A 21,035-nucleotide genomic window follows, 5' to 3' on the forward strand; every position below is an offset into this window, starting at 1 on the left:
ACAATATGCACCAAAGCGTTGCATTATGTGACATAAATCAACACTAAACCAGGGATAGAACAACAAAAGCAAATCTCCATCAAAGATTAAAGTCATATCATTTCACAGTCATGTTGGTGCTTGAACCGTCCTTCCAAGACAAAAGAAAAAAGACAGCACAACATAATTCCATGATAAAGATCCTGCTGCTCTTGAAAACTTGTTATTCACTTAATACGCAGGTATGTTACCATGGCAACACACACACATCACCTGGAGCTAGTAAGAAACCAGTTTGGAAGAAACTCACCCACCTAAAGAAATTGTTGATATTATCCCATCAAATATCCGAAGGCTTGGACTAATATAAATTGAATGTCAAAATCATTTCAGAGTGTGGGTGCGACAATCTTGTCACCTAAAAAGTCTGATAACAGCAGTGAAGTTTTATTTGTCATCTGACAAAAACCGAAAGCTAACTTGAGAAATTCAGACATTTCTATGTACTTAAGTTAACATCTGAATGTAAATGTTGGAGTTGAACACAAAGTTCGGCTGAGTTTGCCTGGTCCCCATGATAAATGTAAAATGAATTGTAGCAAAAGTGGGGGGACGTATATGTTTTCACATCAATTTTTACTTTTACATATTATCAGACTAATTGGGACCATTTTTACATTCCAGTAATGTTCTAAACTGAACCCCCTGAGTTTTAGAATGCAAAGGTTCACAAAAATGATCCAAACGTTAAAGAAAATAAAAGTCTATAGGCATTATTTTACACCAAAAGTATGTCGTCATACTTTCACATGAAGATCGAGGCCTTCTGAAGGGCCATATATGCGCACAAGATAAATTTACCTTGTGTCATTTATAACAACAAACACATTTATGAGACCATTGTGAAGTATCAAGTGTGATGAAAATGGGATACAAACAAAACTGCTGCACATCAACGTACATTTCATTGGCTTTCCACCAAAGTGCAAAAGACACCTGCTTGGATAAACTACGTATTTTCTTACAGTTAGCTATTTAACATTTTATTTTGCTTGAGCTGGCGCACTTCCCTGCTCTTCCAGGAAGTGTTTAGTATTTCTCCGGGGCAGAACACTGCAAGGACAGGTTTAACTGCCAGAACAGAGTAATTTAATATCTAACAAGACTAGGCCCGTCAAATGAGGAACATTGGCATGCGATGCTCATCACTCACAGAGCGGCCACAAGTTTGTCAAAAGACCGCAGTCTGAAACTCAAATAAGAGGAAGGGATATTTGTCATGATAATGCCAAGTTTTTGCACCAACAAAAGGCAGAAGCAGCTGACCTCATGCTGTATGATGACGTGATGAAAGGCTCTGTCATCGTTAGACTTAGGCAGCATGTGCAAATATGATCTATGTTGTTCGCATGTTTGCTTTGTGTTTGGTGTCATGGGTTCACGCTTTCATAGTCACTGACAAATACTGAAGTGTTTGGACTTTTTTTTTTTTTTTTCTGTGAGAGTGTCCGTCCTGTCTGAGATTTGTCCCGCATAAGCCCCTTCCATCAAAGTCAACAAGTTCATGCAACTCTAAGCTAACTGTCAAAAAACAAAACCATATGATCAATGTAGTTCTTTCACACTTACCATTTTTACAGCACAAACCACCAGTTAAAGGGCACACTCATGACATGATTCATAGGGACGGCCCTTACAATTTTATGTCGAGGTTAATTTAATTACGAGTTGGCTAATCAAAAGATCACTGTACCTGTACCTCAGAGCCCTTGGGCCATATTAGGGCAATATGTCAAGCTAAACACTATCTAAAGGTACTCAGGTCAAACCAAGGATCACTTGATCTGACCAAAAAACCATTAAGTTACACCTAATTGCTGCTGCTGCGAAAGAATAAATGTGTCCCAACAGATACCCAGGTATACACAGTTCACATTCCATGTCCCCACAGTCTAAAGGCTTGCCGCAAGATCTTGAATCTTTTTGCAGCATTCCATGCTTCTAGTGAACCTGATAGGAACAGCTTTGTAGACACCACTGGACACAAAATACACTAAACCCTTAAGGTGATGAGACAGTATAATCTGTCTGGAGCCTCCAAAAGCAGCCACAACACAGGCCGATTCTTGAAGATAGACGTGGTGCCTATTTACACTAGTTTTCTGAACTAGTGCAAACTGTTGATGATAAAAACATGACTGAGCCTGAGTGTATTAATGGTAATCAGTGAATTTACAAATCACAAAGAAGTGTGTGGGTGATGTAGGCAGAAGACTTGTAAACCAAAACCAAAACATGTTTTGAAACCAGATCCTTGGATAAGTTTAGAAAAGTTTTTTTTTTTCCTTTTTAATTTGCCACTTTAAGGGTGATCATTACTAAACAAATTAGGGAATGTAAATTAGGTTGCATAAATGTCTTTTCATGGAGGAAGATTTTTGTCCTGTCTCATGACTTGGTTAACAAAGATTTATCCTTATTTTCTCTATAGAATTCCAAAGATCGTCATCTCAATTTTGCAGGGTGACAGTAATACCACTGTGCAGCCATGCTGATCATCAATGTGACAATAAAACCCAGCACAGAACCCATGTTGCCAGGTTGTTTTTGAGCATTTATTTAGCAACTGGCTGAACCCATGACTTCTACTTTGACAAAACCATTAAGACTATCAGAGATTCACCATGAGCTCAAAATATTTCTCTAAAAACCTGCAAAAAGCCTGCATTACGGCAAAACAGCAACCCAGTCTGTACTGAGCAGCACAACACACAAGTGGCTTTTCCAGGATTGACGTGATCATATAAAAGAGAAGAATAAGTTCACAAAGTCTGAAGACTGGCAACTTATTCTTTATGAGAAGTCCTGATCCAGAGTGTGTGAGACACACTCCTGGGGCATGAAAAACCACATAAACCTGTGAGCGCACAGGCACACAAATAATATATTCTCACTGCCAAAGCATGTGAGAAAGAGTTTTCAGGCATCCAGATGTCATCACATGACAGTGTTTTACTCCTTTGGCTTCATGGGAAAGGTGTTGCACACGTGAAGATGACTGATAGTGGCACGAGAGGTACTCAGTGTGGGAGTAGAGGAGAATATGACCATAGATTTAATGCAGTGTCATCATCCCCTCAGGTCCAAACAAAGCCAGAAATGCATCCTTCCCTAAAATGCAACAGGAATATGTAAAATGGACACACAGCTGCATGTAGTCATGAACTATCTTTGTGCTAAAAAGGAAATTCTGCTAAAGGCGATATTAAAATTCTCTGTAAGCTGTGGGTAGAGAGCTTAAATTGCAAACCACACTTCAACTGTGCACGAGATACCAAGCTGTCTGTAGCTTGCTAAATAAAATCATTGCCGAGAGCATTGGTACGAATCCTTCCTCTTCATATATCACACAAGTCCACGTCCAACAATGGCAGACTCTCTCTGTTTGGAGAGTGAGTCAGAGGCTAGTCAACATTATTGCACTGTGTACTCTAGAAGGGCACTGTAATACTTCATTTTATTCCAGCTACTGTAATAACCCTAGAGAGCTTTTTCACATCACATTCATCACATTTTATCTGCTGCAAAAGTACTCTAAAGTGTCTCACTAATTTGCATTTCACTCTACTTAATCATTCAGGACAATTTAGAGGGCATATCACCCCAGTCTATCCACTGGATGGACTCTCCAGAGGGAGAATTGCCACATTCTGACCCTTGGATGCACACCCCTTACAGGTACATCAAACATTTGCTCAACTGAAAAAGCATCCCCAGATGGCATTTTATTCAGTTTGGAAAAGGGGGCACTTGATAGCCATCCAGTATGAGATTCACCCTGATCTTGAAATATATCTACATCCTCTTTCCCTTTTTAATCGTGTATCAGAGGGGAAAGTGACTGCATTTTTTGTCCCTTTTTCATATATGGAGGTAACATAGAGGTAACATTCTGCTCATTACTGATGGACCCAAGGAGACAGACATCAAATCCAGTGATGGATGTGGCTTTTTCTTTCTTTCTTTCTTTCTTTTGGCACCGAGTGTGATGATGATGAAAATAGGACACATTTGTTTGAACATTTGCCAACACGATGGCTCCTCTGTGAGAGGCACCCTACTTTTCAATTTGATTTGATGATGGTGTGCATGGAGATAAAATGTTAAACTGCCCCAGAGCGACTGGTTTACCATCTTAGTTTTAAACGGGAACTCAAATGGGGAAAAAACAATTAAAAAAACATTAAGATATATATTTTTTTAAATAAACAATTACCCAAACTAAAACACAATCAACGTCAGGGGTGAAAAATCAATGGCGGGTATGCACAAACTAGGTTGTAGCTATGCTAATTTAGCAACCTAATTTTTTCGACAAATAATGGCATTTGCTGCACGCCTTCAATAAACACTACCATGTTCGATCATCATTCGCCAGCAGTTTTCCATTTTTTGCACCTTCACTCCACTTGCATGTACTTCAGGGCCATTATTGCAATCCAAGGTGTTTCTCTTATTTTGTCAACCCACCATCTGTTCCCCCTTCTGCTATCTCACCACAATATATGGTACACTGTTTTGCACAAAGTGTGAGATGAAATCTGCTTTTTAATTATTTGCTTTTACAGAATCCCCAAGGCTTATTTTACCCAAGGTTTCTGCATAAAGCATGGCAACATCCCGTCTATTTAATTTCATCTGGACACAAAAGCTCTGAGAAAATTTAGCAAAATTGCATTTAATTAAACATCCAATGACTCTGTTGCTGAGATGGCTCCATCAAGACCCCAAATGGCCTGATACTTAATAACAAATTATTTTTTTGATCTATCATTTTCTTTCATGTGCATGCGAAAAGTCACTGACTGGGGGCATGCGCACAGAGAACCTATCAAGATAAATATTGACTTTTATTAACTGGAAAGACATTCAAGAAAGCCTTTTTTTTTTTTAACCAGGGCACTTCAGAAATGATACCACACATTTCGCTGAAAAGGTTGAGATGTGTGGTCAGGAATTGCAGACCAGTTCAACTAGATAATTTGCCTTTGAACCACTTAAACTTCTCTATCTCTTTTCACGATGAAAATGTATTATTTCATGCTGCAACTACTGCAGTTGATACCAAAAATGTTACAGGATTGCTATCCTCGTTTTGTCCTTAGAAAAATTATGGTGGTTGTCATGGTTGACAGTAACCCATTTTATGTGCTTTGGAAATTCCATATTCTTTAGGGGAGCTCTGTAACTGGGTCACTAACTGGTGAGGTCAAGCTTAAAACTTAACACCCCCCCCCCCCCCCCCCCCCACCCCACCCCCGTACCATATGGGAGTTCATTTTACTTTAATCCTGTATCAAAACCAATACATTTTTAAGCAGTAGGTAAGGAAAATGGGGGAGATGTTTGGGTAAAGTGATTTCCAACTGTGGGATTTATGAGGTTGCAATGTCAAGCTATTTACTGCTTTTGACTTATTATTAAAAGAATGAAGTACAGTTCAGCAAGAATGGATTGCTCTCTATTATCTCAGTCAAGGACGGAACCCAGATTAAACTGCAGGATGATCCATGACTGAAGATTTACTATGTATAATTAATATGACTGCAAAGGCTGCAGTTGGCCATCTTTGTCCAGTTATATGTTTGAATAATCTGCATCATAGGCCAGTTTCATGGCATTGCATTTTATCTGCGTTGAGGATATTTAAAGGCCATCAGTGCTAATTTTCACCCCCTTATTGAGTGTAGGAACCTTGAATAGGAGGAGCTTTTGTGTAACAGTTTCTCGGCGTTTTTCCGTCTCATCTAAAATAACCAGACCTCAACAGCGAAGTTTGAGGTTGGGAACTTCAAGATAAAATCTTAATTTGATACCGTTCAATTAAAACTGAATTATGAGCAAATTGCCGACACACTTAGAATAAATACGTTTTGTTTAATAACTACAAGGAAAGTGTACTGGTCTTGCATCGATATCGCGGTGATAACAGTAAACAACTCGGAAATTAGAAGCGGTTGAGCGTTTGTGTTTTGTTTTGAAAGGCCCTGTCGGAAGTAGCTGAAAAAGAATGCTAGTCTTGACGCACCCTCGCGCCCCGCCGTCCACCTCAACAGCATGCAAATTGCTCCGCGAGACCAACCTATGGCAGATTGATTACCGACACAGAGCGCGTGGCGCGGCACTTGAGCTGGACGCGCAGCGGTTTGCGCTTCCAAAAATTCTCTGTGGACTATGACAGTTAATAACAGGTTCTTTTTTGTGTAATTCACTAGAGTTTGCTATATATTTTTTCATCCATCCGCAACTTGTTTAAAAAAAATCATCTGAAGGTTGCGAGAGGAGCGCTTTATTCATTTCATTCCTTATCATCGCGGGACCGGAATCTCTCCCGACCGCTCTCGCCGCTGCGGAATAATCAGTTGATAGCTGTTAGGTGGAGCGCAGAAAGACTGCGGACCCCGGACTGCCGCTGACGGACCCGGCGAAGTTTTCTATGGTGGACCGAGGAGAAAGTGTTGTTCCTTTCGCTCCTCGCCGCGACGCCGCCTCGTTCCTCCTGATGGGCAGAGAGCGGTGACAGTCGGGACAACTGTTCTCATCAATTTCAGCCAGTAAGTCCGGTCATTTGTATTCGTCACTTTAGGTTTTCCTCTTTAATTAGGTTCTACTTTGTTGCTCTTTACGCCGAATTAAAATAAATAAATAAAAACCTAGTTGAAAGGTCGAAATTGTCAGGAATCCAGGTGGGCATGTTAGAACTAGCAAAAGTATGCATTTTTTTTTAGCTCTGTCTCCCTCGCCTTGGGACATTAATGTATAGCAATATACAGTGTGTTGGGGTGGACAAAGGTGCTTAAAGGTGACTGCACAGAGACAACCGTGAAAGCGGCCAGTTTGCCATCGCTGTGGGTCCTTTATTCTGGGTCCACCTGGCTGCGTGCCACCCGGTTACTGTATCCCACGGCTGTGTGGGCTTGTGGTGCTTTAAAACGAGCGGAAAACACACCCCAAACTCCAACGCCTGCCTGCTTTTCTACGTCCCTTCTCTAAATAAAGCGATCTGCCTGTAAATGGCCAGATGGATCATTACAGCGCCAATTAGTGTTTGTCGTCGCAGGTGTGTCGGTGGTCATGGTGACGGTGGGGTGTCCTGCATCACGACTTCCACACGGGCCAATCAGAGAGGGGGGCCGCCGCCGTCGTAATAAATACAGATTTAAACTCTGCCAGCCTGGGATTTATTCAAAATCCGCCCATTATTTTGCAGATCAGTAATTTTAAATTGGGCTATAATCCTGTTGATTTATTTCACGGGTCTGTTCCACCATACTGCATCCTTCAGGGGAGGTTGTATTCCTATGGAAGTACATCTTAGTGAGCAGAGGACGAGCGTAATTTATTGTGGATGCTAGTTCTGTGTATGGATGACTGAATCCTTGATGGTTAAAAAGCTTTGCTGAATCATCTGCATACACGTGTCCCTTTTTGCGTACATTGCTCTGTTACACAAGTAGGGAGATATTTTTAAAATGTGAATCCTTGTAAGAGGTCTTGTGAACCTATGTTAAGTACTTTTTTATTGAGGATGGAAAGAGCTTGAAGCCATTTTAAAGAGACTTGGTTTCTCTGAGAGAAAGTTCAGCACACTGTTTTACAAAATATTGAATCGGTGAAAATAAAAAATAAAAACGATATAGAAGGAGCAAAAGAGTTGAACCAGCTCATGTTTTTCCAGTGGGCAGACGTCATAATTATGTATTTCTCCAGAACTGTGATGGAGGGCCGCAAGCACCTCCAGAAATTCTGCAGATATGTGGGTGTAGTGTTGCTGACCCTGTAGGGCAGACCACATCACTTCCAATACAGAGGAAAAGGGGACAATTTCTGCTGTAATTGGTGCCCGGGAACACTGCACGGCGCTCCAGGAAGTCGACGGTCGCTCAGAGATTCTGTAGTCGCTCATAAACAATGTGCGCGTCCATGCTGGAGACACACACTCGCACACATGCGCGTGGAGCAGTAGAGTGCAGGGACCTCTAATCTGCTATCCCATGTCAGCCTGGAATGAGACAACCCCTGGGTGGACGCAACAAGTCTCACTATCTTGTTCACTTGGTCTCAGTCTCCGTTTCCATCTCTTTCTTTCAGCCCTCCAGCAAAAGCTGATATATTTTTTAAGTGTTAGTCAATGCCCAAAAGTATTGTGAGGTGAAAAGGGAAGAAAAAAATAGACCATTTTTCTGCATTGCAAGGACAAGTATTTACTATTTATGTTGTTCTGCATTAATGTCAGGATGTGGCTAAATGAATTAATTGTGTGTGAGTTATAGACTTTTTGTCATTACCAGACAATTAGATGAATGAATTAAATGGAGCAGACTGGGAGAATCTCTTTCCCATCAAACCTATTTAGGGGTATCCACTGATATTGGACTGATATCAGAAATCTTTGGGGTTTTTTTGTTTTTTTTTTATTTAGTCATTCCCACTTGGGATCAGGCATATAAAGAGAGTAACTGTGTGTCAGAGGTGGGATTGTGGGCGTCTTTGTCGAGCAGATGCCTCTATGTAGTTGAGGGTGGGGATATTACTCCCTGACAAGTCCTGACTGTCATGGGAATTTCAGATGTTGCCTTTCTGAGATGCAATCTTGACTCAAAGCCTCCTGATAAATGTTCCCGTCAGCATATACAGGAGTAATTTGGCATTACTGAAAACTGCAGTGAGGCTGTAAAAGTTTTTGTCAAGTGCACCCTGGAGCTTTTAGATAGCCAGCAGCAGTTCTCAACTAGCTGCTGTGTTTCTCATAATGCCTTTTTATAATTGCCTGGTGCTGGATCTCCACCTGGGATGGTGTTATGACACCTTAATGTTAATTGTAACTGTAAAGGGGCAAAGAGGGAGCCTGATCTGTGATGTTGAAATAAATGTTTGACGCCTTCAGATCAATATTTGGAGCAGAACCCTGAAGGTGCCAGTTATTTAGAATATTGTTGCTGGTCAATATTTTTAAGTGAAATTCTAGAGTAATAAATATGAAAAGAGGATTTGAAGGCTTTCTTTGCAGTCCCCCTGACTATTAGTGTCTCTTGTGCCGAATATGGTGTAACATTTAAAATTAACCTGCAGTATAGAAAGCATACTGTGTGTATATAAAGCATACTGTGTGTATATAAGTGGCATTAGTTATCCTGTTAACGACATATGTAGTGAGCAGGTTATTTAGGACTACATACTGTACCTCATTTATTTTGGATATGCTTCAGTTTTTTCCATTTGGATCAGTGCCATGTGACACGTTAGCGGTTGTGTGCCCTATGATGTTTTCTGTATCCGTAATGTGGTTTCTTTTAAGATTTCAGGCATTTAAATTGTTCCAGCACATGTGATATACGCAAACAAGGCGTGGAGGTATAGAGCTTAAAAAGCTTTTCTTTTTTCCCTGGATTTGACAGGAACTCTCCTTCCTCCTTTACTGGTCTCGAGAGATCTTATTGAGAGGGACACACGAGCCTGGCTCCAATCTCTTTAAGACGAGTAACACAGTTGTTATACAGTAAATACCAATTTTACTGCCTTAAAATGCTTTAAATATACTCCTTCTAGTTGTTTCCACACAGAACATTTTGAGGATCATTGCCTTTGACATGTTCTGTCATGTTTAGAGCCACAATGTTGAATTTCTCGCCAACACATCAGCATATGTTGAATTATTGGTGGCTTATAGGTTAATCTTCCCAAGAACATGTATAGAGTTGAAAATGGTTGATCTTTTTTACATACAAATGCTGGAGCATTTGAAGGTCTGGAAGTTTTTTTTAAAGTGTAAAAATCAGATCTTCATGTGCTTTTGTAACTCTTGAGATGTTTTTTTAAGAGGAAAGCTAACCACTGTGTTGTAAAGGCGTCGTTTATTTAATGTATTTATTTAGTGTTACGTAAGGAGCGATGACGGCAGTCGTCATTATAAAACACGTTTGAATAAACGCTTTTCACAGAAGTGCCATTCAGCTGTGGCTAACAGCTGCATCCAGCTGTGACGATGGCCTAAGTAGTGTCTTCTGTGTCCAATTAAACTCAGTGAGTCAAAAGAATCGGACTGAACTATAAGCATACTGTAGATTGTAATTCAGATGAACCAGAGTCCACAGTTGATGTGTCTCTGTAATGTCGCCTTTCTCTTCCTCTTTCTGTCTCCTATTTCTGGCACAAATCATAAGACTGTCATTACTGATCCCCTGTGGGATGATTTTTCCAAGGGGGGGGGGGCTCCCCTAAACGAACGACTCATTTATGATCAGATAAGGACGAACAGATGATGCACAGATCGTCTTAACTTCAAAGCAAATATGTGTTTGTAAATATGCATGTCATTCTTGCAGCGAAATGATCTTTGATCAAAAGACAAACCACCGAGATTGTTTGCTCCATCCTTTTGCATTTCTGATGATGCGCCAGATTTTTGCAGATGCAGCTGCATATAAATTGACCACTCTGAATAAATTCATCAACCATTTCTGTTTTAGCAGGTCAGTCACCCCAGAATTAATGAGGCTCCTTTTTGGAAGAACAATAATTTCCAGAGAGAATGTCTGCTCGGTGCAGATGTCTGTCCTTTACAAAACACACCTTGATGCCACAATCCACTGATGTAATCTACCTTCTCATTTCTGGAGAACTAATTACTGTGCATTAGTTAAACAGACCATTTGAAAAGCAAACCCACTAAATTGCACTTGCTGAGGGATCCAGGCCCCCCTCCCCTTCCATGTCCGTGCAGCTTTTGTGCGTCTATTATTAGTTCTTACACACATATGTTTGTTATCAGGACTCAAAGCCCACCGTCGGAGGGTAAGGAGGCTCTGCAGTGCACAAGGTAACTGCTGGTGATGTTTTTTGCGACTACATTCCAGGTTTCTATGTGTAATGAAGCTCAGCATGTGTTTTCATATGATTTGCTTCCCAGCTGAATAAACGGCTGTATGGCAGGAGAATGCACCCAGATGAGTGCGGCTTGCTTTCAGACAGCTTTCCATCCTTGTCAACGTTGGTTAACTGTAGCCAGCAGAAACATCAGACTAGGTCTCAGCAGATAACCAAGGAAGCAGCGGCTGACTTCTGCTTCTGACATTTGATTGATTTGAAGAGGATGATTTAATTGTTTGGTAATAAATGAACGTGGTGAAGCCTGCCCCCTTGATTTCCCCTGACTTTGCTTGAGCTGAGAGCAGTGTTCAATAAGTATCGATTGTGTGGATGTTATCATTGCCGTTATTTGAACTCCAGAGAGCCAGAGATAGTCCAAGCTATATTATAAAATGAACAAACATTGAGCAATGTCTGCATTACTATCAACATGATGTATACCATAATCCAGAAGACTGACCCATAATGAGAACAGGGACACTAAATACTGTTTTTACAATACAGTTCCACTGGCGAGATCCATATTTATTCATTTTTGCCCAATCGGAATCCCCCATCTTGGAGATTTACGTTTTAGCATAACGACAGTTACCCTCATTACACTACACAGGAAATCCATGGCATCAGCAAATCAAAAAATAATAGATCAAACCTGCAGGTGGTGTGGTGACAAATGGGCCAGAGTTTATAGAGGAAGGAGTGAGGACTGAAACATTTCTTAAAAGGAGTTAAACTTTAAGAAAACTGTCCAAAACACAAATATAGTTTGATTTATCAGTCTTCATGGAGTTGGAGGAACAGCCTTATCTGCAAGATGCCACTAGGCATAACAAGGCCTCCTTACTTGTACATTAGATTGCCTCACGCTACACAGGAGGACATTAGGCCTTATGGGCTATTTTTGGCTCCAGCATACTTTACCTCCAGTGACAGTGACAATGACGGAACATGATTACAGCTGCATATGCATTATCAAAAATAATGTCCTCTTCTGTCAACTTGATAATGCTCATGCAAGTGTTGTTACTTCCTGTACAAAGTTACATTACTGCTCACGTTTGCCTTCTGACATTCCTCGCTCTCGGCAATTAGTTCATACGCTGTGCTAAAATGATCAAAATGGGAGCTGTGTTTGATCATTGCAAAAAAAAAAACCACAGATGTTCAGGTTGTTAAAATGTTCATTTGCTGTAGGATTAATCAAATTCCCTATTTTTTTAATATTCCATAAGCCCTTAAATGAAATGTTTTGAAAGAAGTTTTTGTTTTTGTCTTTTAATGAGAGGATGACATTTTATTATCAAGATGGCATTTGTGAGATTAGTCTCGACATAAAAAAGGAAGCAAAAATAGATTCACCGCTACAGAGATTGTTGTTCATCAAGCATAGTTCTGGTCCCACATATCCATTTTCCCAACTTAATGTCTGCTTTTTACTTTCAAGATCCAAATTTTAGTCTACAAGATGAACCTCACGGAGTTGCAAAGCCAATCTCTTGACCTTTCACGAAAGGAAGTAACTCACACAAGGTCCTTTGTTTCAATTGACATTAATTGACTATCATTATGTGGTTTACAAGCCTGCTAGTGATCAGCTATAAAGTGCAGCTCATTCCTTCCTGTCAGTATCATTCAGTCGGTTCTCAGCATTAAATTTAGTTAGCCGAGTATATTATGTGCATTCATTAGTGCAAATGTGATTAAATCTGATGGTGAAAAGACAGCCAGTCTGGGTAGTGTTGTACAATGTTAAAGATCTACAGCAGCAGTGTAGCACACTTACATGTATTTCTTTGCTCATGGGTTAGTACATATGCTTAATTAGGATCTCATTGAATATTGCAAACAGAAACTGAATATGTGAATTTAACAGGGTGAGGCCGGCACCGGATGAGCTTCTCATTCCTCCAGATTGTCACGCCAAGTTCCAGAATCGGTTAGAGAAGTGAGTTTGGAAGAAAAGAGCTCATGACACTAATGCCTTTCCAAATCCGCCCTCTACTGTTATCAGGCTGCACTCGATAACATCTGCCAATAGTCTGTTTCATTTCACATCGTCTCAAGAGCCGACAGCATCACAGAGGTGAACTCTGCGGGTGCTTACAGCACCATCACCCTTCTGAACAAACAAATAGATAAATAATGAAAAAGGAAATGGACAGATATTTTGGGCTGCCATTTCATGAATATTGCGACTGATTAAATAAAGCACGTTTAATAGGTCTGAAAAATAAAATTTGTGCATTTCATTATTTTTCAGCATATCATTACTTTGATTAAAAAAAAAACTTCCTCTATTGAGTATGATTTAAAAAAAAAAAAAAAAAAAAAGCGTGTTCAATTTTCCTGTCTCAAAGCTTAAGTTACATTTCAGACTCCATGAGATTGTATCCTAAAGTGGTTCTGTGTCCGACAGTGATGTGAAATATTTCTTCTGCAGAGGGATCACGCTGTGTCATTTGGACGACCTTTACACTAATTGCATATGCAGATTGGCTGGTTTTGACTTGTCATTTTGAAAGATTTTTCAGCGGTAGGTCTCGTTATTGTTGTGCAGAGAGCATTGGCTGCCCCTGGAGGTGAAAACAAGAGTCTAATTATTCTGCTCACTTCTTTTTGACACTGATTTCCTGTTTCCCGCTGACAGATTCTTGTTGGTACTGAACGGTTTCTTCTTGGTTTATGTATGATCATACCTCCAATTTACTGATCTTTAGTTTTCAGGTAAACTAAAGAACTCACAGCTGTGTGGTTGATGTGAACTTTTAACTTGAAGATTTTTGAATTGAGTGTTAAAAAAGGACAGACACAATTACAGTCAGAACGAGACAGTCTTAGTTCAGCTTATTTCATTTATTGTTTAACGTTATTTTTTTCTTGTGAGATTTTGGTATGTTTGCTTTTGAGCTGGACTGACTAAATTATCTTTCATACGTTTAATACTGAGCTTGTTGTTGCAAGAACTTTAATTATTAATTATTCAAGGTGCTGATAAACCCTAGTTAGATAGCTCTTCTCTATTTGTATATCTGTATTCAGGGCATTAATAAACATTAGTACCACGTGTTTTAATGAATAACATTAATACTAATGTCATTTCTAGTCTCTTCTTTTTCTTTATTTGCCAGTGTTACCTCAGAATACAACTATTCTAGTCTTGTTTCTAAACTGCGTCACTGTTCCTCCTTCAGAGGACAATGGAATGGAGACAGACCCTGAAAAAAGTATGTGCTTTTTATCGACTTTCAGAAACAACAAAAAGAGGTTGAGCATATGCTGAGCTCTAATAGATGGATGAAGAGGATTCTCCATAGGCAATACTGACTGGAATTGCCAAGTCTTGTTAGAACAAAGCAATCAACAAGATAATCTAATGTGACAGCTGTTTCTGAGTCTAATCTCTCTGAAGTACAATTTGTTACCAGTCCATGGTTCGGGAGACTTGAGATGTTCTCTAAAACTCCACGCATCCAGAATAGTAGTAGTGATGTTGCTTTTCATCCACTATAACTTTGTGGTGATAGGGTGAAAAGCAGTCCAATTATAATCGCCATTTCCATTGAATGTAAATTGTTATGAGCACGGCTGTAAAGGAATTTCCACTTAAGAATGTTGCCAGTGTTCTTCTCTTCTCTGCAGTGCAAAAATGTATTTTATGGTAGAATAATACAGAGTAAATAGTGTAGAGTTGTCCTATCCCAGGCTGGTCAAGTGATGTGTAATCGATTGTGCCTCTAAAAATACGACCTTTCATGCTTTTATCTTCAGGCTGCTTATTAAAGTGGCTACATTGGTGAGGACTCTAAATGGACTGAAATAACTATGATTCACTCATATTCAGATGAGTCGAAAATATTGGCAGAAAAATGTGCACGTATCCCACTTTGAGTGAGGCAATGGGATGTCTAATCTGCCCCTGTAACATGTAGATTTACATGACAGTAAAATAAATCTTATTTAGATGATATGCCAGTGTAGATTATTCAATTACCATCTGTAATATAGTTAAATCATGTATAATCATACAATACAACTGAGCACAAATTTCTTTCATGCATATAATGAGCCCATTATGTGCATTTGTACCCAATCAAAAGTTCAGAAATTAAACTTGTATGAAGCTTGGTCGCTGGGGTTGACTATCATTCTGAGCTGTGTATCAAACTTGTCATGACCCTCTCTCCTCGTTTCTATTTTGTCTTCACAGATACCACAGACCGAAATGCTGCCCTGTATCTTATTCATCGCCTTGTTTCTCTCTCCCGCACTATCCCAAGATATACCTCCCTCACAGGCATCATCCACAATGAGTGAGTCTTGTGACTCCTTGTGCTCCTGTATGCTGAAAGATGGAATCCTCTATCTCAACTGTGAGCAGAGGAACATCAGCAAAATCTCTCAAATCAAGATTCCCCCAGGTGTGCCCTTCCACCTGAACCTTTACAAAAATGACTTGGTAGAGCTCCTTGCTGAAGAAATGGAAGGGCTCAAGAATGCCCTCTCACTGCACATCGGGGGTAACAGCATACAGGAGCTGGACCCGGGGGTTTTCAGTGCTCTCGGCTCACTGAAAAAGCTCCACATAAACAGCAATTTTCTTGTGACGTTGAGGGAGGATACTTTTCAAGGTTTGGTGAATTTGGAGTTCCTCCAAGCTGACACAAATTTTATCCAAGTTATTGAACCAGGAGCTTTCAACAAATTGATTCGCCTCAAGGTTCTCATCCTAAATGATAATTCCATAGAGTTTTTACCCAACAACATCTTCAGGTTTGTGCCCTTGACCCACTTGGACCTGCGTGGGAACAAATTACAGACGCTGCCTTATGTTGGTTTTCTGGAGCACATAGGAAGGATAATGGAGCTTCTTCTGGAAGACAATGACTGGGCTTGTGACTGCGATATCTTACATCTTAAAATCTGGATGGAAAATATGAGAGCCCAGTCAGCTATAGGGGATGTGGTCTGTAGCACGCCACAACACCTCAAAGGAACTATTCTGGCTAAAGTCAAGCGGGACGTTCTCTGCCCCTCCCATGCAGACATTAACCTGGAGGAGCCATCAAAGTCACTGGATATGGTTGTTACTCCCTCGTCTAAAGGGTCTCAGATTCCGAAGTTGGTTGACGCCAAAGATGAATCGAAGGCAACCACACCATCTCACATTCCCAACGGTCCTTGTGTAGAGCACTGTTCCTGTCACAATCACCCCGTGGCTGGCTTTTTGATGCATTGTCAGGACAGGGGAATTCAAAAGGTATCAGACATTGGAATACTTCAACAAAGTCCTACTAAGCTGGTAATGACTGGAAATATGATTCAGAAACTCTTGAAATATGATTTTGTCACTTATGACAGCTTAGAATTGCTAAACCTGGCAAACAATAGAATCGACAACATTGACAATGAAACCTTTCTCAGCTTAAGCAGTTTAAAAAAATTGTATTTGAATGGCAATAGAATTGAAAAACTGTTCTCTACAATATTTGTGGGTCTCCACAACCTTGAATACCTGTATCTAGAATACAACCTCATCAAAGAGATCGCCCCAGGCACGTTTAATCCTCTGCCAAACCTCAAACTGTTGTCATTGAATAACAACCTGCTCAGCTCTCTCCCAGCCCAAATATTTCGCAACGTTCCCCTCACAAAGTTAAACCTAAGGAAAAATCTACTCATGCACCTACCGGTGAGCAATGTTCTTGATCAGCTCGACTCGCTCGAGCAGATTTATTTGGAGGACAACCCCTGGGACTGCACCTGTGACTTACTCAGCCTTAAACAGTGGGTGGACAAACTCAAAAAGGACACGGTGGTGGGCTCAATTTTGTGCCACACACCAAAGAAAGCCGTGCAGGCAGAACTTCGAACTATTCACTATGAGGTCCTGTGTCCCGGATTAGGGACGTACTACCCGGTACCTCCAGAGGGCGAGGAAAGTTCAACGGCAACTCTGGGGCCTGACCTGGGAAAGGGTTTCCTCAGCTCACTTACAGACACTGTCCCACTCTCCGTGTTAATATTGAGCCTCCTCATGTTTGTGCTAATGGTAGTATTCTGCTCAGCGGGATTAGTGGTGTTTGTGGTGCACCGGCGGCGGCGACGTGCAAAAAAGAAAGCGGTGGAAGAGCAGCCTCGAGAGAACACAAGCAGCAGTCCGATTCATTTGCATTACAGCATGTATGGGCAAAAAACAACGCACCACACGCTGACGCAAAGAACGGGGTCTTCAAATCTATATGAAGAAAGATCCCACAGTCCCATCGTGCAGATCTGTCGAAATCCCACCTACTGTTCACAGCACAAGGAGCATGACACAGATCTGGATTATGGCCTTGATGAGCCCAGCGGCAAGCATCACTTTTGCCGGAGTATCATGGAGAAGGAAAACACATCTCCCCTCACAGGAACCCCTGGCACAAAGTTCAGACCGATGACTGGTGAATGCTCTGGAGAGTTTGTCTCTCTGGGGAGTTCCAACTCTTTGTACAGGAACATTCTGGAGAGAGAGAAGGAGCTGCAGCAGCTGGGAATAACGGAGTACCTTCGTAAGAACATGTCCCAACTTCAGTCCGCTGTCGACATTCAGGTCCCGGGGCACCAGGAGGAATTAAAGCTCATGGAGACAATTGTGTACTCAAGACCACACAAGGTCATGCTTGAGCAAACTAAGAATGAGTACTTTGAACTGAAGGCTAACTTGCATACTGAACCTGACTACTTGGAGGTTCTGGAGCATCAAACTGCTTTTAACTGAGTTTCTGCAGAAAAGTATATATAAATATAGATATATATATATATATATATATGTTATATTTTCAAACAAGTGCCTTGTCTTGTTCACCCTCATAGACTCCACAGTGTGAAGAAAAAAATTACACACACATCTCATTGGCACAACACTTTTAAGTTTCATTGTAGCACAGGATATCACTTGTTTATTCAGTTTTGTTGTTTTCTGTTTGCCATTTCATGTAGCTGGTGAAAGGTGAAGTCTTTCAGGTCAAATATATGTCAAAATAAGCTGTTGTAGTCTGTTCAGCAGGCCTGGGTTAAAACTGATAAAATCCACTCAATCAGCTTTTTACAAGTGATTACATTTCCCAGTCCCACAGCTGTCAAATGAATTGATCCGAATCGGGAGCGCACCCCCATCTTATGTCACCATAGGATAAGGCAGATGTTTGTTCAAAGTGAGTGAATTTCAATCACCATATGACCCAGAATTGTTTAATCAGTCTATCCCGACCTGATTACACCAACAAAACCCATCTGGATCACTGTAACCAGAATGCTCATCGTGCCAGAAAGATAAAATGCCAACTGTACACTACCAAGAATGTTGCACCACTGCTATATTTTAGCCAGTTATTTTTATAGATTAAATATATTGCACACGTGTTGTCATTATTTATGTTTGAATCCACATTTCAGTTCATCCAGCACTTAACATACAGTACATTATGCACCGCTGTAATCTTGTACAAATGTTTTGCACTAATCAAATGCCATAAGATGGTGCATGACAATCAAAAGTCCTGCTGATTTTTTTTATTTTGGATTTTGTTTTGTTGCATCTGCCAGAAAGGAGAGCCACAGATATTTATGTGTGAGGTTGTGTGTGATTGTGTTTCATGTCAGAATGTCTGGATAAAAACATACAGGATCTTTGTACATTCCCCATGCTGACATGATACCAGCTGTTAGGTCAAGTTCTAGCTGAGAGGAGGTGTGGCTTGTGTTAGCCTGTTAGCATACGACTGGTTGTTGACTAAAGGAGCGACATTAGCGAAACGACACCAACACCTAGACTGACTTCATCCATCTTTTCTCAGTTTATCAGCTCCTATTTAAAGAAATGAACTGCTCTGAGGACTTATCAGGATTTCCACTGAACACTAAACAATATTCAGCAAAGTTATGGTTCATGTAAGCACACATTCTGTAGCTTTTGTACTTCAAGTAGATTTAATTATTTATTATGTACATTTTGTATATACCTATGTTTCCTTTTCTTTGTTTTTGTGTGCCTTCAGTGATGTACAGAATATAAAGAGGCTGTAACTAATAAACAGGAAATAAAGAGTTGCAATATTACAAGCACTCTGGGTTGAGCGTGTCATTAGCTCAAATATGACGGTGCTGTAGCGATGTACAAGAAAGTGGGTGTATTGTTGCCATCTGTTGACTAATTGACAACCCAGCCACCCTGAGCTGCAGCCACCTGCCAACCAATGACATTGTCTCTTAATGCGTTATCACTCCTGCACAATGTGCATATCTGGACATGTGTAAACACAATTTGGTTGTTTCCTGCCGCTATGTGAATAACTTGGCTGTCCACGATCACTCACAAGTAGTCACTAATCGCACAACAATGGCTGTTTCAACAGCCCTACTTCTCCTGCATGACTTTAATTTCCCCCCTTTCATTGGGGGATAGTGGACCCTCTGAAATGCCTCTGTGTTGCCGTCTTTCCTTGTAAGAAGGGACGCATACAGCTCTGCAGTCAGACATACAAATTCATGAATAAATAAATGTTTATAAAATTGCATGGAGACGAGCATCATTTAAGGTATGCAAACCTGGCATCCACATGCTCACACGGCAAGGAAGATGAAGCATTCTCTGCCGCTCGTTCGAGAGAGTCAGAAGCGATAGGCTCCTGCAAAGGTGGAAGCATTAGCAACACGCTAAACTGCATTCAAAGATATTCTCTGCTTTCAGGGATGATTTCAAATAAATGAAATCAGTTGTGAACTAAAGCTCACAAATGCAGCCACCTTGCAGCAAAACCATGAATACAGTTAAGGAGAGAACCAAAGGTTGTTTCAAAAGAAGTGCTAATGGACGCATTTAACATCAGAGAGACCTCTTTTTTCCTGAAAAGATTTGATATCCTTAAACACTCATTCAGGCCTGCTGTATATTGCTTTGTTTTGAAGTCACGATCTATAATCCCACATAAGCAGGTTATGCGATGAGCGTTTGATGCAGTTTGCCGAGCACATTTGCACAACAAAGATGAAAAATTGTGGTGCATTTAAGTACCCTTTGTTCCAAAGTGCTCTGACAAAAGGAAACGCTGCTAAGAAATGCTCTTCTTTGCACACTTTACCATAGACCTGTGAAATAATGGCCAATCCTGAAAAATGGTGTACATAGCGTTTATACTGAGCCTCAAAGTAAAGGTAACTACTGGTGAATGATTGCAAGCCTGGGTTCTGTACACGCTCGCACGAAGCACACCAGTAAGCAAATGTGACTATTTACATTTTAAACACATCATGCGTTTGTTTAGCACTACAGCCTCATATGAATCATGTCTTGTGACCTGAAAGCTAATTAAAAGTAGCTCTACGGTAAAGTTTCTTTTCACACTTGAGCACTCGGCAGCAGCAATTCATAAATAACGCCTGTGATACACACCAACGCTGTATATTATCGCAGTAGTGGTATTTGTGTTCCACCAACAAAGGCCGAAATGGGCTTATTGGAGCGTCTGCTGTGTCATTTGGAGTGCAGATGATATATTTGCTTTATTAGCGCACTGCCTTCCAATAGTGGCCAGTAAATTCTATATGATCTCACCCTGTTATTATTTTATAAAGCAGGCAATCTGTTACATTGCCCCATTTGTGAGTTTTTAAATATTTATTTCTCAGAGTGAATCTCTTCTGGTTATAATATCCTTACTCCTTTTTTGCATCCAGGTTATTTTTTTGTTTTCCTTTTGTAGATGATTCTTGCCTCATTGATAGCACAAGATCAGTTTTTTCTCTCTAAATTCAACAGTCAGCAGCACAGATGACAACAAAGACTGCTGGGAGTACTGTGTTCTCTGTTAAGATGGCTCACTTCCAGTGTTCTTTCTTTGGACCTGTTTATGTGCTGTACATATTAGATTTTAGGCCCAGCTTCCAATTTCAAAGTTCAAGTTTTTTTTTGTTTTTTCTTTAAGAAATCTCTGCCCTGCCTTCAAGATTTGCCTTTTAAAAAAAAACAAAAACTGAAGCGAACATTTTATAATGTCTCACTCAAGCTTTTCAACTGAGCATCGCTACATTTCATTTAATTTGGCATCCTTGGCTCTCAAGGAAATTTTATGCGTCCATCTCCTCTCCCT

At 40.5% G+C, this 21,035-nt stretch overlaps 1 protein-coding gene across 1 annotated transcript; it reads left to right on the top strand.

The window, feature by feature from the left end:
• The first annotated feature begins 6,028 nt into the window (after window positions 1-6,028).
• slitrk6 (SLIT and NTRK-like family, member 6) lies at window positions 6,029-19,009 on the top strand. Its single transcript, XM_003977580.3, has 2 exons — window positions 6,029-6,593; window positions 15,116-19,009. The coding sequence occupies exon 2, from the start codon at window positions 15,131-15,133 to the stop codon at window positions 17,663-17,665; it is 2,535 nt and encodes an 844-aa protein (XP_003977629.1). The 5' UTR covers window positions 6,029-6,593; window positions 15,116-15,130; the 3' UTR covers window positions 17,666-19,009.
• The last annotated feature ends 2,026 nt before the right edge of the window (window positions 19,010-21,035 follow it).

This window comes from Takifugu rubripes, chromosome 8, assembly GCF_901000725.2.
Source record: "Takifugu rubripes chromosome 8, fTakRub1.2, whole genome shotgun sequence".
NCBI classification, from domain to species: Eukaryota; Metazoa; Chordata; class Actinopteri; order Tetraodontiformes; family Tetraodontidae; genus Takifugu; species Takifugu rubripes.

Coding starts and splice junctions, on each gene's coding strand:
- slitrk6 (XM_003977580.3), top strand. CDS start 15,131: ATGCTGCCCTGTATCTTATTCATCGCCTTGTTTCTCTCTCCCGCACTA.